Source organism: Mchenga conophoros, linkage group LG1, assembly GCF_057382185.1.
Source record: "Mchenga conophoros isolate Kocher_MC1m ecotype Shallow Benthic linkage group LG1, M_conophoros_male_GT1.1, whole genome shotgun sequence".
Taxonomy (NCBI): Eukaryota; Metazoa; Chordata; class Actinopteri; order Cichliformes; family Cichlidae; genus Mchenga; species Mchenga conophoros.
In genome coordinates this window covers 8582593-8609922 of record NC_140526.1, presented here as the reverse complement: position 1 = coordinate 8609922, position 27330 = coordinate 8582593, and the positions used below count along the sequence as shown (strand labels likewise).

Below are 27330 nucleotides of genomic sequence, written 5' to 3'. Positions count from 1 at the left end.
TGCGCCTTATGGTCGGGGAACGGGTCCTGACTGTCATCTGCGCTTATGCGCCGAGTGGCAGTTCAGAGTACCCAGCCTTCTTAGAGTCCCTGGGTGGGGTGCTGGAAGGTGCTCCACCTGGAGACTCTGTTGTCCTGCTGGGAGACTTCAGTGCTCATGTGTAATGACAGCGAGACCTGGAGGGGCGTGATTGGGAGGAACGGCCTCCCTGATCTGAACCCGAGTGGTGTGTTTTTTTATTGGACTTCTGTGCAAATCACAGTTTGGCCATAACAAACACCCTGTTCGAACATAAGAGTGTCCATAAGTGCACGTGGCACCAGGACACTCTAGGCCGCAGGTCGATGATCGATTTTGTAATCGTATCACCAGACCTGTGACCATATGTTCTGGACACTCGGGTAAAGAGAGGGGCTGAGCTGTCAACTGATCACCACCTGGTGGTGAGTTGGATCAGGTGGCGGGAGAGGACGCTGGACAGACCTGGTGCACCTAAACGCGTAGTGAGGGTGTGCTGGGAACGTCTAGCAGAGGCCCCAGTCCACGAGATCTTCAACGCACACCTCCGGCAGAGCTTCAACAGCATTCCGAGGGAGACTGGGGACATTGAGTCCGAATGGACCATGTTCCGCGTCTCCATTGCCGAAGCTGCTGCATTGAGCTGTGGCCGCAAGGTGGTTGGTGCCTGCCGTGGTGCCTGCCCTGAACCAAATGGTGGACACCAGAGGTGAAGGGAGCCACCAGGCTGAAGAAGGAGTCCTATCAGGCTTGGTTAGCCTGTGGGACTCCGGAGGCAGCCGACAGGTATCGACAGGCCAAACGGAATGCAGCTCAGGCAGTGGCTGAAGCAAAAACTCGGGTGTGGGAGGAGTTCGGAGAGGCCATGGAAAAAGACTTTCGAACTGCCTCGAAGAGATTCTGGCAAACTGTCAGGTGTCTCAGGAGGGGAAAGCGGCGCTCTACCTGCACTGTGTATAGTGCTGGCGGAGCGCTGCTGACTTCGACTGAGAAAATTGTCTGGCAGTGGAAGGAATACTTCGAGGACCTCCTTAATCCCACTAACACGTCTTCCGAGGAGGAAGCAGAGTCTGGGGATGAGGGGAATGACCCGCCAATTTCCGGAGGCGAGGTCACTGAGGCAGTTAAACAACTCCTTGGTGGCAGAGCCCCTGGTGTTGATGAGGTCCGCCCCGAGTTCCTGAAGGCTCTGGACGTTGTAGGGCTGTCCTGGTTGACACACCTCTACAATGTTGCGTGGAGATCAGGGGCAGTACACCTGGACTGGCAGACCGGGGTGGTGTTCCCCATCTTCAAGAAGGGGGACCGGAGGGTGTGTTCCAACTACAGGGGGATCACACTCCTCAGCCTCCCTGGGAAAGTCTATGCCAGGGTGCTGGAAAGGAGAGTTCGTCCGCTAGTCGAACCTCGGATACAGGAGGAACAATGCGGTTTTCGTCCTGGTCGCGGAACACTGGACCAGCTCTTTATCCTCTCAAGGATACTTGAGGGTGCATGGGAGTTTGCCCAACCAGTCTACATGTGTTTTGTGGACTTGGAGGAGGCATTTGACCGTGTCCCTCGGGGTGTCCTGTGGGAGGTGCTGCGGGAGTATGGGGTGTCTGCCCTTTGTCACCGATTCTGTTCATAATTTTTATGGACAGAATTTCTAGGCGCAGCCAAGTGGCAGAGGGCTTTCACTTCGGTGGCCTCAGAATCTCATCTCTGCTTTTCATGGATGATGTGGTTCTGTTGGCTTCATCGGGTGATGGCCTTCAGCTTGCACTGGAACGGTTCGCAGCCGAGTGTGAAGCAGCGGGAATGAGGATCAGCACCTCCAAATCTGAGGCCATGGTTCTCAGCCGGAAAAGGGTGGAGTGCCCACTCCGGGTCGGGGATGAGTTCCTTCCCCAAGTGGAGGAGTTCAAGTATCTCGGGGTCTTGTTCGCAAGTGATGGGAGAAGGGAGCCGGAGATCGACAGACGGATTGGTGTGGCGGCTGCAGTGATGCGGACGCTGCACCGGTCCGTCGTGGTGAAGAGGGAGCTGAGTGTAAAAGCGAAGCTCTCAATTTACTGGTCAATCTACGTCCCTACCCTCACCTATGGCCACGAGCTGTGGGTAGTGACCGAAAGAACGAGATCGTGGATACAAGCGGCGGAAATGAGCTTCCTCCGAAGGGTGGCTGGCCTCTCCCTTAGAGATAGGGCGAGAAGTTCGGCCATCTGGGAGGGGCTCAGAGTAGAGCCGCTGCTCCTCCACATCGAAAGGAGCCAGTTGAGGTGGTTCGGGCATCTGACAAGGATGCCTCCTGGGCGCCTCCTGGGGTTGGTGTTCCGGGCATGTCTCACCGGATAAGCTGGAGGAGGTGGCTGGGGAGAGGGAGGTCTGGGCTTCTCTGCTTAGGCTGCTGCTGCCCCCACGACCCGGCCCCGGATAAAGCGGATGAAGATGGATGGATGGATTTAGGGATTTGGCTGATTTTTTAATGGTGGAATTCTTGGTGTTTGTCGAGGGCATTTTGCACAATTTTATGATGTTTTATAAATTAAACAATCAGTCTGCTAATCAAGAAGGCAGCCTACAGAGTCATTGATAATGAAAATTGTCCTTTATTTTGTTAAACTGTCAGTTTCAGCCCTAGAGAAGAGAAAATGTTGGGTATTTATTGTTTGTTTTGGTTCTCAATAATGAGGATGTGCATAGAAGATTCCCAAAATGCTGCACAATAATTGCAATCATAATTACTGCAGTTCACAAAGTGATGAGGGTGGCTATAATCATACAATTATGCAAAATCTACCAGACAGATAATGTAGATGCGCACACACACACACACACACACACACACACACACACACACACACACACACACACAGATAGAAAAAGGCAGAGGTAGCAGCATGCTATGATGATCAACAACATGATAATAAATAGATGCTTTCTAATGCTCACATTATTACAGTGTCCACACAACACATCCTCAAATAAAGCCGCAGAAAACTACAGTGTGAGACCCACAAATCGGCACAGGAATACAACAGCAATACCACTGAAGCAGTGATCCATTAAATGAAGAACACAACGGGGCAAAGTGGGAGGGTCAAGCGCTGCCCCGAGTGCACTTTATATTTGAGGTAAAGTATACAAGAGAACAGAGCAGGCAAATTATCCATATGATCTCTTGAGAAAAAGGCTCCTGCATACCATCTTTTACTTGTTTTAAAAAAAACAACCCAAAACATGGAGAACATATGAGCTTGCTAGCAGCTTGCTTTGACGCGGCTACGTGATTATACATGTCTGTTCACATGTGAGTTGCCACAATGCATCAATTTAATTAATGTGAATGTGCTTGGAGCAGCCCGGAGTCATTCCTGCCCACCGTAGAGGGGCTGTTATGTCACTCACACACAGAGCAGGAAACACACACACAAACACAGAGAGAGAGTTATTTACAGACATTTTCCTGCCTATAAACGTGGAAGAATGTTCTCCTTGTATCCAACACACATCTCTGGTCATTTGTTTTACTTGGTGAGCCATTCCTCATTTTCCTCTTTTATTTTCATTTTCAGAGCCGTTTCTGTGAGGTAGTGTGTGCTGTAGAGCTGCAGCTGCTGAGCCACACACTGACTTCTGGCTGCATTCATTAGCTCCTGTGACCTCTGGCTAACAGCACTGCACAGGCTTTCAGTCCTCATCTGTGTCTCTCCTCCCCCTTCCCTCCTTGCCAGGCTGCAGGAGTAAAATTCAGACGGTGTGTGTGGTCACCCTCGTGGATAAATGGTGAGACAAGGTGGGAGCTCTGAGAGCGCACATGGCAATTGGCCTCTTCTTAAAATGTTGAAAAGCATGCATTTGTAATCACAAACAAAGGAAAATCAGTCTAGTTGCCAAAGGTTTTTTCCCCTAAACGCTAACATTTTTCAAGCTTTGGAAGAAAACAGTGGAGGGTATTTCATACACATTGCTGCAGGACTGAGCCGATGTCCTCCCTGACCTAAAGGCAGGCCTTAAATTACAAACATCCACCCAAGAAATCCAGTAATATAACTGTGAACATACAGTTGTGACAAGCCTTTGACTGGACGGTTTTATTTGCAGTCTCCCAGGCATTTTGTGAACCTTAACATTACTTGCGGTTGGCTGCAGATCCTCATGTGTCACAATAGTTTATAGTTTGTCTTCTGTGGGTGCTCACAAAGTCACAGAAACAAAGCCTGGGTCATTTGTGAGGGTGGAAAACCCGAAAGACACAGCATTCATTTTCGAGACAGGAAATGTTCAGACGTCTCCTTTTCAGTTTATCCATTACATCTCTGCAACTGTCACACCAGGCATGTCAACATAGGCTATTAGGCTATATATAGTTATGTTTTTATGGCTGGCTTAATATTTACAAGTCAATAATTCTATTTGTAAATCCTGTTTGGAAACTAGTGTGCACCTATTAGTGCCTCGTAGATCCTGTGTGTTCCTTACAGGGTTTTTTTTTTGTATAGAAAGGTGCTGTGCCTTGTTTGTCAAGTACACCCACTGCAAATGGTAGACAAAGACGTCATCTGCTCAGGCAGCCTGCCACCCAGCCTGCTCCTCGTCTATAAAAAGTGATAACAAACTCCTACTTCTGAATGACAGCAAATGTCAGACTATAGCTCTGACTCACTCTGTGAGGATTCATCAAACCTCACATCATCTGCCAGGCGCCAGGCTGTCAGGAGAGAAGAGTCTTTCAAGCTGAACCAGCAAACTTTGCACACTAGCGTCTCCAAATGGCAACGAGCCGTCCGTGGAAACTATTTGAACTTCAAAACCCATAAATCCTGTGAGGTGACGTCAAGCAAACTAGACTCCGTTTGTTCATGTTTACCGACTGAGCCGGCACACTGGGATGACAAAAGGTCTAATTTTAGTATGTCTCCTCTTTCTCTTGCAGGAGTTGAAACATTTTGCAGTATGTTTATGTTGACGCGATATAGTGATTATTGTGAGGCCTTGATTTGTTTTGGTTCTGCAGTCCCACTAATATTTCAATACATTACATCTCAAATAGGACCTTTTCTTATTTGTGCAAATCACTAAGCAAACTAGCCATAACTCCAGTTTCCAGCAGCTCTTGTACTACCGCATTAATGGTGAGCAGGACTACTACACGGACATTGCTTCCAGGTCTGAAAAATTAAATTCGCCAATGAGCATGCGCTTTCACAGTGAGACCCGCCCCTCTCCCCCTCTGAACACCCCTGATTGATTAAAGTCAAATGTATTATCAATTATCAAAAGTGGTGCCAGATAAATTTATGTAAATGAGCGACTGTGGACTTTACACTTTAAAATATAATTCGTTTACGTACAAAAATGGTTATGAAATGGTTATGATACTTAAAATTTTTTAGTAAAATTAGAGATGATGAGTTTAATAACTTTCTTTTTTGAGGGTCGCACCTTAATTTAATTAGGAACGCATACAGGATGAGTTATGTGAACTGTCAAGGTAAGTCAGCATTACTTAATTTTAGCTTGAGCTGATTGAAAAGAAACAAAATTAGTATTTTCTTTAAGACTGTAAAATGCCTTTTTTTCATTTTAATTTTTTAACCCGTGCTCAAAGAACTTCACAGACACGGAAATACTTGTTTGTTCTTTTGTATTTTTTGTATTTTTTATTTTTTTTAATTTCTGGAAGTGATTAATCGCTACACGACTCTTTGGCATGGCGACCTGTTGCTAGCTAAACTTGGAGATCACACATCCACAACAATCAAAGCCCTGACACAGCATATTTAAAGTAATGATCCCAATAAAACTAAGTTAATTATTTAAACGTATGCATTAGAAAAATCTAATTAAAATAAAATTGAACAAATACGCAGGTGAAAAGTTCCAATAATCCAGAACAGGCAGATAAACCAAGGCCGAGTATAAAAAAAAGTTCAATTCACTCATTCACTTTAAGGACTTAACAGTTCTGTATTTACAGCTCAGTGTAGTCTGCTTGAAATTCACTATATCTACATGTTTAGCAGTCTTGACTAGTTGGTTGACTTTTGCAAAGAAAATGCCAGTGAAACACAAAAGACAAAACTTTACAATGAATTTAAATGCTTTGAAAAGATGCAGAGACTTTAAATTGATTAAAAAGCTCCAGGGGCTGAGAGACCACTGCAAAGCTGAGTGATAATTTCATATTGTTTTGGTGAGTAAAATATCTTACATTCATTTGATGGATTGTTAGTATGAAAACACTGATTGGAGCAGCTTTAAAAAGAGCATTAAAATTGTTAAATGTAACCTTTTCTCCACCTATCAGTTTTGATTGTAGCATAGTGTTTTCATCTTTGTCCAGATTTAATGCTTTTCCTCATTTATTCGCTGCAGATTTACAGCAGAAGAGAGAATAATACAGGTAGGAACGTTACCACAGATTATATGATGACTCCTCACAAGGGCCAGAAGGCCCTTCACCCTCTTCTTGTTGGGATGTGTGTTGGCACATTCCCCCCCATGGCTGGTAACCAGCAGGCCGCAGGCCCAGGGCACGAGGAGGTGAAATGTCAAGAGCAAAATGTAAATTCATGCTGACAAGCGATGCAGAAAACATGTTCTCTGCGACTCAGGGAACCTTGATATTTCACAAAGTCAAATGAACATGTCAGCCAACACTGCAGGGCAACCATTGGGTTATTTAAAGAGGAGGCTCAGAAAGCAGGCCGGTGTTACGTTACATGCAGGAGGGACTGTTTTTCATGTAGCTCAGCAGGCAAAGCTCTCCTCTGATTGTGGTTGTTATCCTCCTTCCACAGTCTCGCTCCGCCTGTGAGCCATCACCGAGTCCCACAGTGAGATACAATGACGATGAGACACAAGAGGACACACAGTGGTTCACGTTGGACCGTCATTACAAAACTGCTTCGCTCTCACCCACCAGGTCCGCTGTTGGACCCAGATCCTGCGCGTTATCTGTCCCAATACACCAAGCTCCCCAGAACATCATGTGGCCCACAGCCTGAGCTATGATTAGCAGCAGGACAGCACCAGGACTCAAACCCCCTTCATCCAGGCTGCATTATAAACTGAAAAAATAAAGATCAGAGTCTGGATGCTTTGGAACCGATGACTTTATAAATATGATATCAGAGTCTACTGTGAAAATGTGATCTGGACGGCACTTGTACCTCATGTCTTTTGCATCACTATGATAGAAGAAGCGTGGCTCTGTGAATGTCGCTGTCAGTCTTAGATGCACTTTGGTCCAAACTGAAATATCTCAGCAACCACTGGATGGACAGTTCCGGGGAAGTGGAATTAATCCTGGTTAAAATCCTGACTTTTCCTCTAGCACCACCAGCAGGTTGACATTTTAGGGGTTTTCAACTGACAAAACTATAACAACGACTGAACAGCCTGTCACACTAAGATTCAGACTCTTATATTGGACCTCTATCATTACTATCCAAATAAAGATGTTCATATCAGCCCAAAACTCTATGCTAAGATAAGGAACATGGCAGAGATTACTGTCAATTCCTGCCAGTATGGATTGAGACTATGAGCCTTATGTGCCTCATCTGCTGCCCCTCCTTGATAGCCAGCTTTTCACTACATTTTTATTGCATCCGACTGTTTAAAGGACTTAAAGCTGCCTGATCAGTTAAAAGGTAATCATCAATGCTGTTTCTATTATATTCATAATATTTAAGTTTGAATATATTGATTTTATGTCATTATGTGGACAAGATTTGTCACTAGAAAAATTAGCCTGGGACCAAAATTCTGCTCAAGGTGGCCAGGTCCTGTGGTTGAAATCATGCATAAATCATCACCCCTCCACTGCCGTGCTCATACTGAACCCTGCACTTCTCCCGATATTTCTTTGTGCTTTGCTCAGTTTTATCTTATGGTGAATTTGCTGGGATGTCCATCCCCGTGCCACTCTTTAAGCACACACCGGAATGAGCCAGACCAGCAAATTGCCAAAAAGGTGATCACACTTGCTAATGATTAATTAATCAAGTGCATTTGATTAGCACTGCCTGACTGCTTCTTTACCCTCTTAATTCAGCAAGGGTGTGCTTAATTTTTCACAGGTCTGCATAGAGCCCTGTTAAAACTCTTTTTCACATGAAAGTACGCCCCGTGATAATGATCCTCATAAAAGAAAATATGATGTTTTTTAAAGAATACTACTGAAATTATGGAGCATCATAGTGCTAGAAAAATAAGTAATGTGAATTAAAATATGCAAGATTTGGACCCCTTTGTGCTTTGGACCTGTAACTTATGGTACTTTTATAAAGGTATCTACCATTGCAACACACACTGATGGAGTGTTTTTAAACACAGAACAAGAACTGTGAATTTTTCCACCCATATAGTATCAAAAATGTTTTTGAATGGGATCTTTTACCAAAAACCATTACATCTTACATAGAGGCCAATGAACACTCATGGATATCTATTAATATACATTTCAAATTGATGGGAAAATAAACATAAAACTAAAGATTAAAGTGCTTAATTGATGTGTCTGCTCATCGTTCTGTACCAAATTCTTTTTATGCCTGGGTTAATTCATAGCTAAAGAGCTCCCTTTTCAGCAGAGGATGTCCTGATGACACTCTCTGACATCTGAGATCACGCTCCCTTCTGTCATGGTGTACATGAGCTTTCGCTGGCTGTGCTCATGAGTAGTTCCGTTTCTGATGTCATGCCTGCTGCACTCAGACACGAATAATTCAATGAGCTCTTGATGTGACTGAGAGTTAAATGAAGCTTCAGTGCCACACTTAACACAAACCGAAAGATGCAAAGAAGAATGTCAACATTTACAATGCAGACATGACTGCTGATCTCACAGCAAACAGAGCATGCAGTGGAGTAAAGAACATATGTTGCATATGGCCAAGAGGGGAGTGATTCAGACTGGTAAAAACAACCGTGACCCTACTCTGCAGTGATACAGAACAAGGTCCAGAATACAGCATCACACACAAGGACAGAAAAGTGCTATCAGTGTTTGAAATGTTAACATCCTTGTCAGTCCCTAAATAGAAGCTAATTGCAGCAGGAAGCAGCGTGTTTTTAGGCTTTTTAGCGAAGTGGTGAGGGGCACAAAGCCAGACAGAAAAAGACATGTGATGTGACCAAGGGATGTGTCCATGTGAAAAGATTTCTGTCACCGAGGCCACATTTGACACAGCCAGCCACATGTTGGCCTGATAATGTCAATATCATTTCCTTCATCAGCTGTCAGCTCAATGCCCGCTCCTTGTCACTAAAACAGTGTGAAAATAAAGAACTCCCACACTTGGTGACAGTGCTTGAGCTGCACAATAAACCCCCTTGAGTCCTAGAGTCAGTAATTAAGGGGCATCCAAATGTCCCCCCCCTACAGTCTGCTGCATCACTGACAACAATCTTTAATGGAACAGTTCAACATTTAGGTTAAGACACTTTCTTGCTGAGAGTTAAGATGAGAAAATTGTACAGCAGTCATGTCTGGGTGCCAATACAAAGCCTAAGGCATCAGTCAGCTACTTCAATTTAGCCTGGCTCACTCCAAAGTTAACAAAACACACCTGCATCATTAACGTCTGGTTCAGACCAAGTTTAGCTTGTTTTTTTTAAATTAAAGTAATGTCATGTGTTTGGCAGGGGAAAAGTCCGATGACTCACTTCTGTCATGGTGTAGCCTACTGAAGTGCAAATTTTGCAACCTCCAGCTGCTTCAGGGTATTAAAGGTTAACTACAGCGGAGGTGGCCCATCTGCATACAGGCCCTGCGAAAGTACTCATTAAAAAACTGCAGAGTAATCCAAGCTATGCAACCGAACCGGGGGCTTGAAGAACCCTTCCATCGTGAAACCCATAAACAGCACATGATACAAGCTTAATGTTTATGTGCTGCCTGTATGTGAAGTTACACCCCCCACCTCACCCTCATTCTGTCACGCATGTAAGTCTGTCAGGTCCAGCTTGACGTGTGGGGGAGGGACCACACAATGCACATGCCAACTGCACAAAAACATGTGCAGAGCCCTGAGCATCTTCCTCATCCTTCCCTCCCAAAAACTGTGTTGGTGTAATCAGATTACACTGTCAGTAGAGTTGTGCCTGGCTGCTGCCAGTAGCACAGATCCATAACTTATCGAAAGCTGATTAACACATCAACCCCCGTGCTTGTGCCTGCTAAGAACGAGGAGCTGTGCGGTTGTCAGGATTACTTAAGTGTGAACCAAAGACTGAGGCTTCCAGATGTGAGAGCAGTGCATTAACCGTCACTGCTATAACCACAAGCTCCTGTCACTGTGACACTTCAAGCTGGGCTTTACATTTTAAAATATACTTTAATAATCGCACAATAGTTTACTGTAATATTAAAGAAAAAAAACAAATAGGGTATAATGAGGTGGAAGCAGATGAGCTGTGACAGCAAATGGCGTCTCATTAAGAATCCAAACGTCATTAAAGGATGCAGCTGCTTCTGACCTTTGACATGGATTGAGAAAATCTCTCGTTTGATATCTTGAGTGCCTCCTTCAGCACTGCAATTAAATCTGAGCTGAAAGCTCTGCGCTGCTCCTTTTCAGCTCCCTTGGGATCTCAGACTGTAGGATGCCTCCTGGTGGTGACTTCTGGCAGTCAGATGACATCTAGAAAACCTCCCCCAATTCCCTAATGAGCTGTAATTTTCACCAATAGCAGAGCTACTTTAGGATTTTTTTTTTTTTGCAGGGTTGGCTTCTGCAAAAGGCCCGTCTTGTGCAGCCATGGCAGGATGGTAAATTGGAGCTGGCGCGATGAGTCCTGACAGCAGTACAGTCTTGGCCACGAGCACAAACTGCCGTGCTTACGTAACCAGCCTATTGTTACCGCCCTGTCACTGCCATTAAAATTCATAGGATTCACATGAAAATGCGACCCAAACAACTGTCTGCTGCTGCAGCGGAAGATTGAGAAGCAGGCGGATGGATGAGATTCAAATGAGCTAAAAGTGAAAGCACCACACAGATGGCCAGTCCACTGAACTCTTGGTCCCGTTTCAGCCTATAGGTCACTGTACTGGGGACAACTGGGCCCTCTCCAAAGAGCAGAGGAGGCACAGTGAAGGCAGCACTGGGAACAACTCAGCTGACACTCCTTCACACCTTGATGACAAACCCCATCTGTTTGTAGCAGTACTATCAAAGAATGATCACATGAGGATTATTTATAGCTGCAGGTATAAAACACTCCTCTAGATCAGTCGTTTTGCTTTCTGATCTGCATCACAAAAAAGGTAAAGAGTTGAACGGTTATATCAAAGAACTCTTTTCTATTGTTGTGTTTTGATATTATTCCTTTTACAAGGGAAAATAAGCATTTTTCATCCTGTTAGACATCTTTAACCCTTCACATTTACTTTGCAACTCACTGAAGGGCATTACAATGCAGAAAGCCGAGTGTGGATTTAAATGTCTCTTTAATTGGGATCAAGGGATTTCCTCATTATCAGCAGAGACAAAAGGAAAATGGCAAAACAGCAACCAAAAGTAATTTAAATATAGATTCACACAGCTCATACTCCCTGGAGAATAAACCACGAAAGTCGAGAAAACGAAAACAGGATTTAGTAATATTTCCACTAAGGACTGTGATCATGATGTGGAAACCCCCCCTTCTTTTTTTAGAACCATTAATAGCGCAGTGCCCATGTGGCTTTATTGTACCGGGATGTAAACATGTTAATTTTGTCTGGTGGAATTTACTTTGGAGCCAGCCTCTAGTGGCCAACAGAGGAATTGCAGTTTTTTGGGGGCATTTTAGCATTTGCTTTATTTTCAACCCTGAAATTTGGCGCTTGTCAAATCCAAAAACCACACATTCATAGAGGTGGGGAGGTGCTTGTACAGTAAGACAGCACTCCTCCTTCTAAAATATGCTCTCTCTCTCTCTCTCTCTCTCTCTCTCACACACACACACACACACACACACTTAGATATAATTATGCAGGTGTTTCCACACTGTTCAGATGGAATGATTTATTCATAATTATGATAGCATAATAAAACAATGAACATTGAAAGCACTGACAGTTGAACCCAAGGCCTCTCACACACAGCATGCACCACCCCGACCCTAGCATTCACAGAGACACTGAACATCCCTAACGGCAAGTTGCTCCTGGCTTCTGAAAAGCGTCCTTTTTTAACTCTGTCCAAGTCAGTTTTTCCTTGTTCTTTTTTTTTTTAATCCTTTAAATATATTTTGATATAAAAACAAGCCCACGTATGATGAATCAACCATGTTTGTGAACTGCCTCTCCCCCTTCTTCTCCTGTTATTGCCCTGCCACCCAACCACCCACCTACCGCTCCTCTGGGCGGTCTTTAAGGAAGGATGAACATGACACTGGCCCCCTCCAAGTCTCCTCACTTCCTATTCTCGTGCTCTTCATGGACGCTTGGATTAACAAAGCAAAAACCAAAAAAAAAAAAAAAAAAAGTCTGATGTAAAGATGGTGGAGGTGAAGGAGATGCCACTTAAAAAAACCCCAAACAGTTTCATAACCTCTGGAACAAAGAAAGCAATAAAAAAAGATTTTGTTTAAAAAATAAAAATTGAAACCATAACAGTCCAATCAAAAGAAGTGTTGGAGGGAAGTCTGGAGCTCTGTAGACTGGAGGCACTTTGGCACAGAGCGAAGGCCCCACACCTGACAACAAGGCCGAGGGAAAGCAAGGAGGGATGCAAGGAAGGAATGACAGAGTTGGGCTGAAAGGCATGCAAAGCCACATGGTGATATGGGAATCTGGGAATGATCGAGTGGGGTGGACTGGAGAAGAAAAGAGCACCTGACAAACGTGGAGGAAAAGGCCAGCCTCCCCTCCAGTTAATGCCATGTTCAGGAGAGGAGGAGGAGGGGAGGAAATACAAAGAAACAAAAGGGAACTTTCACATAGAAGAAGAAGAGCAATTTGGACCAAGTGACAAAGAGAAGGGAGAGTGAGTGAGCAGTGGCAGGTGTAGGAGGAGGAAAGAGAAGCGGCCCATCGCGAGAAGAGGAAATTGTCTGGCAAAAGCTATACAACACAAATAGGAAAACAGTCCTAGTGTGAAAGCAGAGGACGGCTGGTGGACGGTGGAGGTCGGGGGAGGGGGCACAGCGTAGCAGTCCCACAGGTCAAGAGGCTTGGCAGGTAGGAGGAAAGTGCTGTGGTCCCTCTTCTCCTTCTCCTCCTCCCACTTTACAGCTGTGCTGGGCTGCATCTCGCCCCCGTCCTCTTCCCCCGGTACCCCCCACAAGCACCTCCTCTTCACAGGTAGAGCTCCTTGGCTCTGATATGCTGGAGCTTCTCCCTCAGCATGCGGAAGGAGGGCCGCATCACGGGATCCAAGGTCCAGCACTGCTTCATCAGGTCGTACACCACGGCGGGGCAGCCGTCTGGGGCATCCATCTTGTACCCTTTCTCTACCCGAGGCACCACTTCTTTCAACGGCTGAGAGACACAGACAAAGAAATGCTGACATTAGCTCAACATTTTGATCAGTCAAACTGATGCAATGGACTCAAAGGTGATGCAATATTCCAGGCAAAGGTAACTACATAACAAGAATAACTAAAAATAACTAAAAATGCAAACGTATCAACCGGTGACACATCACCTGCTTCAGTTGTTTCATGGCATGAATGAGGCCAACACAGAGAACCAGCAGTTACACTGATCTTGCACAAAAATAAATAAATGGTTCAGGCAATAAAGCCTGCCATCTGCTGGTGTATGTCAGACGTCAGCGAGCCACAGAAAATCCCATAAAGGTACTTACAATTCTAGGATAAGGCACACGCCCAAAGGAGTAGATCTCCCACAGTAGGATCCCATAACTCCAAACGTCTGACTTAGTGGAAAACCTCTGTTGGATTAAGAGAGAAGCCGAAATTCATACATTATACATAAAGGCATTCAGAAAGCAGATCAGGCTTGCGCCTCCCTCCAGACCAACAAAACCAGGTCGTACAGTACATGCACCCCCACGGTGGATTTTAAACCAAACAATCAAGATGTGACTGAAGTGCACACTTTCAACTTTAATTCAAGGGCATTAACAAAAGGACTGCTTAAACTTAAGGAATTGCTGACATTTTTATAGACAGTCCCTCATTTTCATTTTAAATATAAAGATTTCCACTCTATAACTGTCCATTTCCACTGCACTGCTGCCACAGCCATTATATTTTGGTCTGCTGCCTTGACCCTCGCATATACACACACACACACCGTCTGTGTTTTTTTAAACCAACATTAAGATGTTGGCATCAAATTCAGAAACATTTCTCATTCTCAACATTTTCAGTTAAACTCAGGCCTTAATTCATTAACATTTCAGTGAATTTGTTTACACATTGTCCTAACTTTGTTGGAAATAGAGCTGAATAATTATTTTCCCCCCCCATATTTGCAGCTTGTTCAACAGTCATACACTCTTTGCTGTCAGGCTCTGGGTGCCCAGAGTTACTTTATCTGGGCAGAAATTCTGGGCAGCTTGACAGATGATTCGATTAAGATGTTGAGAAAACCTTTGGGCTTGCTTTTACTCTCCAGCAGGAAAACTGTTTATGAGCCACTAAACACCACTCTTTGTTAAACTGGCCTCTTTAAATACTTTTAGGGCAGACAAACACACTATTAATGAACTTGCTAGACCCGGGATCAAGATTATACCACTATTTAAAAGACTGTCTTGGACTGGCACTCTCATTCAAATAAACTGATATCCTGCAGCCTCCCCTTTTTAATCCATTTTAAATAAACCGCCCTTATTCAGATCAATTAAGAGTCGAGTCAGCAACATCAACCCTGTCTCATCCCATCACCTTCTCTCTTAGTGCTTCTGGGGATGTCCATTTGACGGGCAGCTTGGCAGTGTCCTGTATGGAGGATGCCTCCTTGGTGAGGCCGAAGTCGCTGACCTTGGCGATGTTATCGTCAGAAACCAGCACATTGCGAGCCGCCAGGTCTCTGTGGACGAAGTTATTGGCCTCCAGGTACTCCATAGCTTCACACACGTCACTGCCAGGAAAGAGGATGAGTGAGAACTGGCTAACTAATATAGGGCAATAGGTGGTTGAGGATTTTACTTTTATCACCTGCCCTTGTCAGGAAAATTAGCTTGGCTAGAGGGAAAACTAAGCCATTATGATTTTCAATTTAGTTTCAGATGTAAATGCTCCAAAATGTTTTTTCACTACTGTAAGTTATTTCAAAACTTACAAGGCTGGCACAGAAAAATGAAACTTCAACTGATTAATTTGAGACAAACATATAATAATGCTCATCTGAAAGCTTACACTCATTCTTTGTACTGATCACAATGGACTTAACTTGCTTTAGATAACAATATTAGCTAGATAATTATTAAATTAAAATAAATAAGGATGTATGAGTTGCAGCAAACAACGTTCATGTTACTGCTATGACACTTTTCTCCTGAAGTTCAGTAAGAACGCAGAGGGTTAAAGTGGCAGTGATTTAGTTTCAGATCCCGAAAAGAGCAGTTTAAAAATGTTCTTTTAAATAATTCTTTAAATAATTGCTTGAAAGAGACTCACAGTGAGAACTTGAGTAAGCAGTCTCCACCGAGAACAGTCCGCCCTCGAGAGCGCAGGTAGTCCACTAGGCTGCCCTGTGGTGCAGTTTGGATTATTAACACAATGCTTACATTCAAGAAAGTCTCACAGAAAACTGTGTAGGTACATTTTTTAGCATGAATAGCCTGAGTAAAAACCAAATCGATGACCCCGTGCGAAAAAAGAAAACATGTCAAAGTATTTTTTTTTAATAAGGGGAAACATTTGTTTCATCTGTACAATAACAAGTGTTTTAAAAATCCATTTGCTGTTTTACATGAGGTCACAGTCGTCATCATTTCTTGGCTTAGAAGCAAATGCCTCCTCTAGTGCACAACCTGTAACCCCCTCTGCAGATGAAACAAACAAGATATAAATCTTTTTGTACCCGCTGAATGGGGTCAGGTCAGGTGTTTTCCAGTGTCTCCTGTCTTTATGCTAAGCAAGGCTAACAACTGTTTCATTAGCGTGGTTTTGACTGTGTTTTATTCTCCTAATGTACTGAACTAGCGTTTAAATCGCAGAGGGTTAATGCGAGCATGTACCATTTCCAGTTTTAGAACTTGTCATAAAAGAGCACTTGGACTGACCTTAGCCATGTATTCTGTGACGATGTAGAGACTGCCCCTCTCCTCCACGATTACCCCTAGCAACTGCACCAGGTTGTTGTGCCTCAGTTGCCTGTCGAAACACAGAAACAGAGGGGGAAAAAAATATGCGGTAAGCATGCAGTAAAATATTTTTTAAAAATCATGGTCAACTTCTACCCACAAAAATGACAAAGGATGACCTAATATTTGATGAAGAAACATGTCTGCAGACAGAAACATCTGTGGTGGTGTGAAGTACAAAAAGCAATAGCTGCGGATCTTACGTCATGACAGAAGCCTCAGCGATGAAAGCCTGTGCTGTAGCGTCATTTTTGATGCACTTGACCGCCACCTTGGTCCCTCTGTAGTCTCCTACCATCACATCTGACAAGGACACAGAGGGGACAAAGTTTTAGTACATTCTCCAAGGTGACCTTGGCCTGATGTGAGAAATGAAAATGAAATGTGAAAATATCCTGTTTAAATTTGGTTCTTACCCCCAAACTCCCCTTTGCCAATGGTCTGGAGGAGTTTCAACTCTTTTCTGTTCAAGGCCCAGCCACCTGCCAAAAGAGGACGTTAATGACACTCTGCAATCATAATGTAAGTAATAATATTATTCCAAAAAGGCGTTATGAAAAAAATCCTCTGTTCATGACTTTGCAGTTACAGCAGCTATTTTCTTGTTAAAATAACTTTGACAATGATGTATATCCTTTAAGCAGGAGAATTAATCTTTGCATTTCTCTAGTGTAAGAATTAGCTGGGTCAGATGGGTATGTGAGGGTAAATAAAGACAGACAGAGCTGGAGATTGACCTTGAGAGCCGGTGAAGCCCAGCAGTCGTTCCCAGCCACACAAAGATTAACCACCCTCAGTTGATTAATGCTATTAAAGCTCGTAGGAGACGCAGGATTTCTCTGTACACTGTGTGTGTGTGTTCATGCATCTGATACTGTGAGGTTAATGTGGCATATAAAGACAAGCATAACAAAGTGTCCCTGTGTGTATTGGTGCCAGTGTCCCTGTAGGGCTGTGTAATGAGCTCTGTGTGCTCTTACTCCTAGAGAATTCGTCTTGCGCTGCCACTGTTCCCTCCATCAACTTCGGTTTAATCAGCCTGGTACAAAGGCCATCAGCGTCTTTGGTGTAGTGCTGGAGAGAGAAAGTTTGAGAATTAAATACAATCTCCATGCATAAAGAAAAAAAAAGTATGTATGCTTCAAGTGTTAAAAGTTACAAAGAAAATCCTCTCTCAAAAGGTTTTCCCTGAATTTAGGTCAGCAGTATATACTGTACTGTGCCACTGTACCTAGCTGAATGATCCGATACGGATGTTCTTGGATTACTTCATACTGTTGAGTCTATATACAAGCTTTTGATATGCAAAACAAAAGAGAGGCTGATGTTCGGGGCCACCCTCTGCAGAAAAATGTGACGGTAGCGATGAAAAGAAGATTCAAGCTGTGTTGTCAGATTTTATGAGAGGAGGCTCCATCCACCAAACAGGTACAGCATGACAGGTTTACCTTTTATCAACATGCATCTTTGTTAAAGACGAGGAGGCTCGTCTTGAGGGACGACAGAATCCCGGCCTCATTTCCATATGAAAGATGGAATAAAACAGGAGCAGCAAAGTTGGGAGGATTTACAGCAGAGTACAAAGCGAGAAAACACAGTAAGGTGTTCGCCTGAAGTTTAAGGGCTGCTTCTGCTGCTCTGTAAAATTTAACTCCAGCTCCAGTCAGAAGTACTCTATTAAAGCAGTGTGTGTTTCTAATCAGCTCCAGTTACAAAAGACATGAGTACATTTTCAGATTTGCCCTTTTTCCAGCTCTAAAACAAACCAAAAAAATCCACCAGAATAAAGTTTTATTACTTTAAAAGCTCTATTTTTTTTTCTTTAAATTCGTGTAGTTGAAGAGACAGATGATCCACTATGTCTAAACTTACTAAAGGTCTTTTATGTGTCTTTCACTGCATTTCCATTTGAAACGATTCCTACTCATGTTACACAGAGACTCATCCACTGTGTAAAACATTTTAGCTTCCTTCCCTCTAAGACAGATTTCTTTTGATTGGCTGTCCTTTGGTAAAGTTTGTGGGTGGGTCTCCTATGCTCACAGCCTGAGTTGCGTGTCTGAGATGACCAAATTATGGATATCAGCCCTTACTGACATCATGCAGACCCATTAGTAGACTTGTTTGTTACTGGAAACTTTGAACATGTTTAATATGATATGAGCATCCACCATTGTAAAACAAAATAAGAAAAAGCATAAGGTATAGTCTCTTTAAGCTACTTCAGATGTGGACAGATCAAGGGACAACAATACGGAGGGCAAGTCACTTATAAAATTACATCCCCTGCAGCTTTGGCTACTATATAAAATGCTTAAATAATCACTACACTACAGAAAAGTAACTATCAACAGAAGTCAGTTAAAAAACAAACAAACAAAAAACACAAAGGAATAAAAATCTACACTTTAAAGTCAGACACACTGTGATGAAAAGATCACACTTGGGAAATGTTTAAACCTCTGCTGGACACTGTCAGTATTAGTGTAAAGGTGAGGTTCCTGGGGAGCATTTACTGTGGGAACAAGGAGGAGGGTGAGAGGGCTGGTGCATTTGCACCAAGCTGACAATACAGGGATGACTCGTCTACCTACAGAGAGCTCTGCTGTCAGATGGAGGCAGCGTGCAAAGTATGTGGTACAACCGGTCTTTGGGCCACTCTGGCATGTACTGTTGTTGGTCTGTCTGCCAGCCACGGAGAAGAGTGAGGTTATAACATATAAACAGCTGAAGTGACAATGACAGTGACAAGTGTCCACTGCAGCTGCTGTCTCTACTTTTTATACTGTATTTCTGATCTTTTAAGATTTTTTTCCACAATCCTCTCATTCAAGATGAACTCTTCTGTCACTCCCTTCCCTATTCTGGCCCACTTGTCAACCAATCGCCTTTCAGCAGACGCATACATCATCTGCTTCCAGCGATGTGCAGATAGGTTTTGGAAGACTGCATGGCAGCAGACCTGACATGGGTGAAAACGCCTCTCTGCTGTCTGTCCAAATGGAAACGTGTATGCAGACACATTTGTGGGACCATATTACACTTTACAGTTCATCCTTATAAAGACAACAAAATAATCTAATCCCAGTCCATATCTGCTTATCAATTTAGGATAGTATTACAAAGGCAAGGACCCTGTTTGTCACGGCAAGTAAAGAAATAAAGACCATCTGCGTTGAATTGCAAAGGCAAAAAAAAAATCATGTGAAAAGAAATCAGTGCCTCCTTAAGTGATAGCAGAAGTTATATAAATCATGAAACCTCTTTGTGACCACTGTTACACAACTGTGGACTGATGTGATGACTATAGACTGTAAGATATGATTATAACCACCAGGGGGCAGCATGGTGAAGGAAGGCTGAAGACAAATTAACTGCACATGTAAAATAGCCACAGTTATACACAAATGATGCATTTAGATTATGTATAGCATTTATCAGGTCATTATTTATCATTTCTGAAGCGTTGCCTATATGATCTTGAAAAAGACAGCCCTGAACGGACCTTAATTAGCATTGCTTATGTAACAAATAATCACTGAAATGCAATCTTAGAATGCATGACAATGTGTTTTTAGAGCACAAGTGGCTAAATCACAATCTTCCCATGTGTAATTAGCAGAGAAAGGTGTGATCACAGAGTTGAAACAGCCAGTGAGCACCCTAACAGACAATACTTTGACTGTGCAATTACACCCCTAAAAATACCATATGGAGCGAGCTTTGCTTTTGTTTTTGTTTTGTTATTTTTAAAAACCACGTGCATCAGAGGATGCGCTGACTGAAGACAGAGGTCTGCCAGCATTTGATGTGTAGGTCTATATGAAGAATAACAGAGCAGAGGAACACCGAGCGAGCCGGAAAAACACACAAGAATGTAAGGAATTCTATCATGCGCAATTATAGAGAAAGAAGAGACAAGGGAATGCAGACAGGCTACAGAATAAAGATGTAAAGAGATACCGAAAGAAAGAAACATAGCAGGGTAAAGCAGGGAGACGGAGACAGTGGAGGGCGAAAGGAAGATACGGAGATGAGAGGAGGAGGAGGAGGACAGAAAGCAATATGCCAGGTATCCACCAGGGAACACAAAGACAGAAAGAAAGGAGGAGGGAGGGAGGTGGAGAAAGGAAGTAGAGGCTGAACTGAGCCCGGAGGGTGAGTGTGTGTTGGAGAGTGTGTGTGAGAGAGAGAGAGATTGTGGGTGGCTGATAACAAGAATGCGCTGGGGATGTAGATGGTCTCGTTGCCAGCTGGCACATTCCTGCCTGTCCACTTCCAACGCCCCACAAGGCAAAAAAGATGAGGCCCAATTAAAAGTGTGATAGCCGCCAATCCAGCTCTTCTCTTTATCTAAGAGGATGAAAGGCCTTTATCTCGCTCCCTCTCCGTTTCTATCATCATGTCTCCCCGTCTTCCCCTTTCCACACTCCGTCCTTCCTCTGAACCAGCTTACAGAGAGCAGTCAGGGAGTGAGAGGATCAGACAGCTTTTTGAAGGATACGTACTTGAGTCAGAGTTTTGGGAGAAGTCCACAGAGATATTCAGCATATGTGTCCTTTACAGAGTTATGTAATCAAACTGCTGCATCATTTATCACAACTACCACAACTTATTTCTATTAGCTGTCGTGCCATGCAGTTTAGAAGGTGGATTCCAATTGTTTACTCCTAATAAAAAAACAAAACAACTTTTTTGTTGATTCAAACAGGTTTACATTTTCCTTTTTACCAAACAAATAAAAAATAATCAATAACCAAAGACTGCAGGTGTAATGTAAGATAATCCGCTTTTAATGCAACTGACTGACTGTCACAAATGCTAGGGGAATGTGATGGGATCATTGGGTGACCTAGGGCTGCTCAATTAATCGAATTTTAATCACGATTACGATCTGGGCTTTCAACGATCATTAAAAATGACTGAGCCGATTATTAGCCCCTCCCTCGTGCTTTACTCTCACGCTGCTCCGTGTGGCAAATCCAGCGCACCTCTCTGCATTTCGAACATGCGTCACAACAATTAAGAGCAGCGGTCCCCAACCCCTGGGCCTTGGTCCGTGAGTCGTTTGGTACCGGGCCGTGAGAGTTGAGGCTCAGGTGTGAAATGTATGGTTTCAGGGTTTTTATCGGTTTTCAGCGTTATTTTGTTATCGTTTTGATCGTTAACTCGGTTTTCCTGGGTCTTTTCACGTGTGTTATGAATAACTCTTCTTTTTTTCGGTACCGGTACTAGTTTTATTTTGTTGCATTTATCCGCGACACCTTAAAGGCCGGTCCGTGAAAATATTGTCGGGCATAAACCGGTCCGTGGCGCAAAAAAGGTTGGAGACCGCTGATTAAGAGGACCCGAGGGAAGCTCGGAAAGCTAAGCAGAAGTTATTTGGAGAGAAGAGTGACTGCTGTTGGTTGAAAAGAGAGGTAAAAAAAAGACTTCAGTGGTGTTGCACACTATTTTATATTATTTTTTAAAGTCATTATTCAATACATTCTTATTGTTAACCCTTTAAAGAGCCGCACATTCAGTTTTGTTTAACTATTTTTAAATCCCTGTAGAACCTGAACCGCATAAGCTAGCGCAATAATTTGTTTTGTATATGAAACCGGAGTTGTAGTACTTACATCTTATGCCATCAGCTTGTCCTCGGTCACGGTTTCCTTCCACATAAAACTTTGCAAAAATTGCATAAAAAGCGCTTGCAGGAACAAAAACATAATATTACAGAAACACGCGTTGCCACTTCCCACAGTGAAACAGATGTCAGCACGAACTGTCGCATGTCCGCCATTTCCTGCCCTAAACCGGAAGTGACGTCATTTTCGCGGAAAATGTAGTTTTTTACTTGTAGGCCTTAAAAGCCTATACTGGTGTTTTTATAAGTCATGTTTGACTTTTCTGAATAGTTGCTGGGATGCTTAGAACTCGAATTACACTGCTGGAAATAGTTTATTTTGATGCACCTGCTGTTTTCTTTGCAAATTTGCATCATAGGATTGTTTTTCGTTTTTCCTGCAGTATATAAAAATTGGTGTATCTCAAAAATAAAACTATGAAGACACTCAAAATAAATTTCCTGTTGTTGTAAACTATTTTTTGCAACTTTTTTGTATTTAAAGTTTTGAGGGATAAGCCTCTTAAATTTCTCCAAGTAGAAATATATGTAACAAAAACGATTTTCAATTTATTTTTTTTGTAGTTTATTGCACTTTTATGCAATTAATGTAGTTACTATGGACTTAATGCATACATATTATTAAATTATGGGCTATAACAGTTGTATTGATGTATAGTAACTTGAAATGCTCCCAGAAATGGCACTACAGCATGTATAAAAAAAATATATATATATATATAAGCTCTGGCGGACTTGGTTCTATAGTAGGTCTTAAAGGGTTAAATAAATATCGTCAAATAATCGAGATCTCAATTTCAGTGAAAATAATTGTGATTATCATTTTTGCCATAATCGAGCAGCCCTAGTGTGACCTAATGGACAATGAGATACAATATTTAACTGTAGAAAATACGTGATATAAGAGGCTTTTAGCTCTGTAATAGACTAGAAACAAGTCTCTCGTACAGTGTTAACTGTGTTAAGATCTAAAACACCTTTGATAGACAGACGAAGCATATCTGAGAGGATAAACAGTTGGCCTGAAACAAACAGAAATATAAATTCTCATAGGAATTATATAACAACCTTTTAAGGGGAAAACAAAAAAAAACAAAAAACAAAACAAGTAGCTTTGTTTTCCTGCTGCTCTTCAGTTTTACTGAAGAAACTCTGCTTGTTTCGGCTGCTCCCTTATTCACAAGGGGTCACCACAGCAGATGTAGCACATGTTTGATTTGGCAGATTTTTTCCACCAGATGACCTTCCTAACGCAACCCTCCCACAGGAGGAGATTTAGTTCCTCTCCTGGTCTCAAACTGGGATCTTTCATGTGTCAGGCACATGTGTTAGTTGCTAAACTATGGCGCCACCCTTTCTGAAGAAACCCTAAGATGGAATAAACTTTGTAAAATCACCAACTTTTTTACTGTAACAGTTATTTTAAGGATCGATACTACTTAATTTGAGCTACCTAAATAAAATGTAGCCTAACTCTCTGTGACTTTCAGGATAGAGGAAGTATGCACTGGAACATTAAAACAAGGTGACATTTAAAGTTTCATTTTCTTACAAATCGCTCTCTTTGACGTTCAGTTAAATGCCTCAAGTCTTTCGGCTCTTAAAAACAAAAACCAGCTGGAAATGATGATGATGATTATGAGAAGGCATTCATCGTTTTTTTACTGCCAAACTGAATGCCAGTAGTACTATTAAAGGTGTTCTGTCAACAAAATTAGACTACAAATAACAGCTATATGCTCTCCATCCTTCCTCACCTCCACCAGCTGCATGAGGTTCTCAAAATACTCTTCCTCGTCGATGGTGAGTTTGCCGTTGTGGTAGATGATGCGGTAGTGCTCCACCTTGCCATCACAGCTGACACACAGGGTGTAATCTCCAGGATAGTTGGTGCTTTCCCTCACCAGGAATAAACCCGTCTCTGGAGGGTAGAGGAGCCGCTCGGCCTGCTCCCGAGTTATCTTCCCATGAAACCAGCTGGAGAGAGTGAAGAGAGGGGTGGGAATGAAGGACGTGAGGAGACAAAGAGGGAAGAGGGAGAGAGAGTATGTCAGACAAAAAGGACACACAGGATTGACTGGAAGTGTTTTATGGCCGCACACAGAGTGTTTATGTAACAATGACGTTGTTTGATCTATGTACAGAAACTCAACTTGTGCCGTTTTTTAAGAATATATCTCCAAAAAGAGAGAGAGAAGAAAACAACTAAATTTCAACCATACAGAGGTACCAAATTCCATGTATCATGGCCCACAGCATTCCTCTGAAATGAGAAGTGAAAAACAAGAGGGGGGCAGTAATGGGAAGCCGACAGCAGCACTTCCACCCTGTTCAGCTTGAATGGTGAAGGGGCGAGGCTGTCTGATCTTGGGGAGTCAGTGAAAAAGTACCTGAACCCAAACAACAGGAAACATGGTGCTAAAACGCACGCACGCATGCATGCGCACACACACATACACAAAGCCTGGGGCAGAGTCGGAAACTGACATACAGGCACTGCAATAACAGGAAAATGCAAAAGCTGCTCAGACAAGGCGGGGAGCAGGATAAAACCAAGTCACCCATTCCCGACTGCGGTCAGAGAGACCAAGAGACGGATTGAACTTTCACCACCCGCTGTAGCGAAAAGGAGGGAGATCAAAAACCAACTCCACCTCCTGTTAAGTTAAAAAGCCGATCACAATTCTGTTGGTTGTGGCAACAAAGAAACGCTTGCTTCCTGATTTAGAAGCTAACTGTTACACAACGAGCATCAACCTCGCCATATGGCTTGATAGGAGGCATCTATATGCTACTGAAGGACGGATTAGACAGCAAGATCACACACTTTGATCTACTCAACCACCATCTTTACAATCATCTGTTACAAAAACAGAATTTTTTCACACTGCTGTTGCTTTTAAATGATAATGCATCCTCCATCGAGCTTAAATGGTAAATGTTTTTTAATCTTTGTTAGATACATTTCAGTTTCCTACAACAAAAGCTAACACCCTATTTCAGTATTCTGAATTTCCTTCCATTCATGGCTATTGATCTGTGGTATTAAGCATAAACACAGGGGGGTATCCCATGTACCCTGCTGATTTCTGCCACTATTTGTATGAAAGGTCACATTAGCCACCAAGAACTGCAAAGGACAAAGTCTCCTTATCGGCACTGGCTGGTCAATGGGTGGTAATTAACAACTATGAATGATTTAGCCCACTTTCCTGTGGCTGCCTCTGTCACGCCCTCCTCCTCTTCAATCACTCCACTTGGTCTCCTCAGACAGCAGAGGCCCTTGTGGTAAAGCTGCTTAACATGGCTCGAGTTGATTAGATCAGAATAGGGAGCTTCTCCGATGGAGAGAAGCTCTTTAACTCCCAATAATCCGAGAGCAGGCGCCAAGAGTGGATGGCCCCAGTAACACAAAGCCCAGTGGTAGACACACACTTGCTGCTTTGTCTCCAGAAATTAACCGCAGTTTTCAGAAATGACATCATATTGAAATAAAAGTGAACAACATGTTCAGCACAACTTGGAAGGAATGAGTAGGACAGCGCAGATGAATACGCCAGCTTTCTTTAGGGTGGTTTGGTTACATGGGTCAGATATCTGCCACATGAGGGCAGTAGATGGAGCAGAGTCAAGTAAAGGAGGCAAGCGCTGTATCTACAGCCGAGTATCAACCGATACGGGTGAACGTTAAAGCAGAAAACCACAGATGAACCCTTACGTAACCCAGAAGAGAGGGAGAGGTCTTCTCCGAGACATTTGCTGATGATTCATAAAAAAATCCAAAAGTCCCTGCAGGATACAGAGAAACGACTTCTGATGACTTGAGTTAAAACACTGAACTATGCAGTGATCTCAAAGGCAGCAATTAGAGCAGAAGGTCAGGATGTGAAAGCATGCTGAATATTTGGGAGTCAAAGAGCAGTGAGTTAGTTTCATAGCACCCTCTTCTTCTTTCCTCCTTTCTTTTAGAAAAGCAACTCTGAGAAGGACATTTGGTTATGGCTGAAAACAAGTTTCATTAAATTCATTCTGAGCTACAGATTAATTACAGCTGTTCCCCACGTTAGCCTTTAATAATCAGTGTTGTTGTGTGCACACAAATCCCTTGTAGCTGCACAAGGCTCATTTTAAGTTACTGCACCACTGGGCCTCCTAATATCACACACAAAACATGCCTGAGCTGAATGACACAGTACCCGAATTTAAAATGGTGTGAACAGACGGTATGAGGTGGCAAATAGAGAGGTCAACGCTTTCAGCAGCAGTTGATGAAGGGAGACAAAGAGGGTCAAAAGTCTATATAAATGTTTCCTGCCAACATTTTAAGAACATATCACTAAGAATAGTTTGAGCTACACATGCAATGCTGACAAGACTGCATTTCACTTTCTATCCGCAGCTGACACCTTTATTGTGTTAATGATTTCCTTCTAGGAGCACGAGAAGAGTTCATTGTTGCTGCACGAGGTTTGAAAGGTACAAGGAAATAAATGAGCAGCTTATGTATATAACTCCTTACTGTCAAAGAAAATTAGATACTTCCAATACTGGAAACACTGAGAAACTGAAATACAATCTGTACTTTATCTTTGACTTAATTAACTTAACTATGCCCATTACAAAAAACCACAACTTTGAGGTCCAACTTACCATTCTCTTCTTGCAATTCATGTACTTCCTACTGAAATTAAGAACTTTCTTCTGCTTTGCAAAGTTTTAAGACTTGTTTATTACCATCTCAAGAGTAAACACAAATGGTCTGGCAGCTCTCACAGCTTTCAACATCTTATAGCTCATAGCTCGGTTGACGCAGCTCGGCTTTCCTGTCTCCTTTCATTTGAATATGCCTCTCGTTATGTTTTCCTCGTTTTGAATAGCTGCATTTTCAAAGAGCCCGAAATGTCACTCAAATCTAGTGCACAGCTGGCTGTAGCCTCTATGGGTGTCTGACACAGACAACAGAAGACAGGGAATTTTCATCTTTTGAAGTCAAGACTAATTTCTCCCTCTCACAGCAGGAGACAAAAGTGAATCGGGCTATAACAACTAAAATGTTATTTCAGAATGAAACAGTTCTGCAATCCTACAAAAAAAAAAAAAAAAAAAAAAAAAAAAGTATTTTATCCTCTTACATTGCATTAAAAAAATGTTTGTATGGTCTTAAAAATAAATGCAAAACACCACAAACACACAGACATGACAGTTTAACTGGGATTATCCATTCTAGTACTCACGGCATAAGACTGAGTTTCCCTCCTGACTTGACGCCTTCCCTTTTCTGGACATAGTTAGCTGGGATGGTGCCCTCTCTGCCCACCTGGTTCCTTGCTCTGTACCAGTTTGGATCCTGAAACAGTCGAACACACCACAACACAGCTGAAATACCATAACTAAGGCGGGGTACCATTTTTATACCAAGTC

General features: G+C 42.9%; 1 protein-coding gene across 1 annotated transcript in view; it reads right to left on the bottom strand.

Moving 5' to 3' along the window:
• Window positions 1–11442: 11442 nt before the first annotated feature.
• Window positions 11443–27330, bottom strand: part of cskl (c-src tyrosine kinase-like) — a 51108-nt gene continuing 35220 nt past the window's right edge. Inside the window, exons 4-13 of the mRNA XM_085247125.1 lie at window positions 27144–27256; window positions 23667–23886; window positions 17258–17351; window positions 16694–16759; window positions 16481–16580; window positions 16197–16287; window positions 15589–15662; window positions 14854–15049; window positions 13806–13892; window positions 11443–13477 (exon numbers count right to left, since the gene is read on the bottom strand). Of these exons, the coding sequence (XP_085103251.1) occupies window positions 13295–13477; window positions 13806–13892; window positions 14854–15049; window positions 15589–15662; window positions 16197–16287; window positions 16481–16580; window positions 16694–16759; window positions 17258–17351; window positions 23667–23886; window positions 27144–27256 (1224 nt within the window). The 3' untranslated portion in view covers window positions 11443–13294. The remainder of the gene's footprint in view (window positions 13478–13805; window positions 13893–14853; window positions 15050–15588; window positions 15663–16196; window positions 16288–16480; window positions 16581–16693; window positions 16760–17257; window positions 17352–23666; window positions 23887–27143; window positions 27257–27330) is intronic.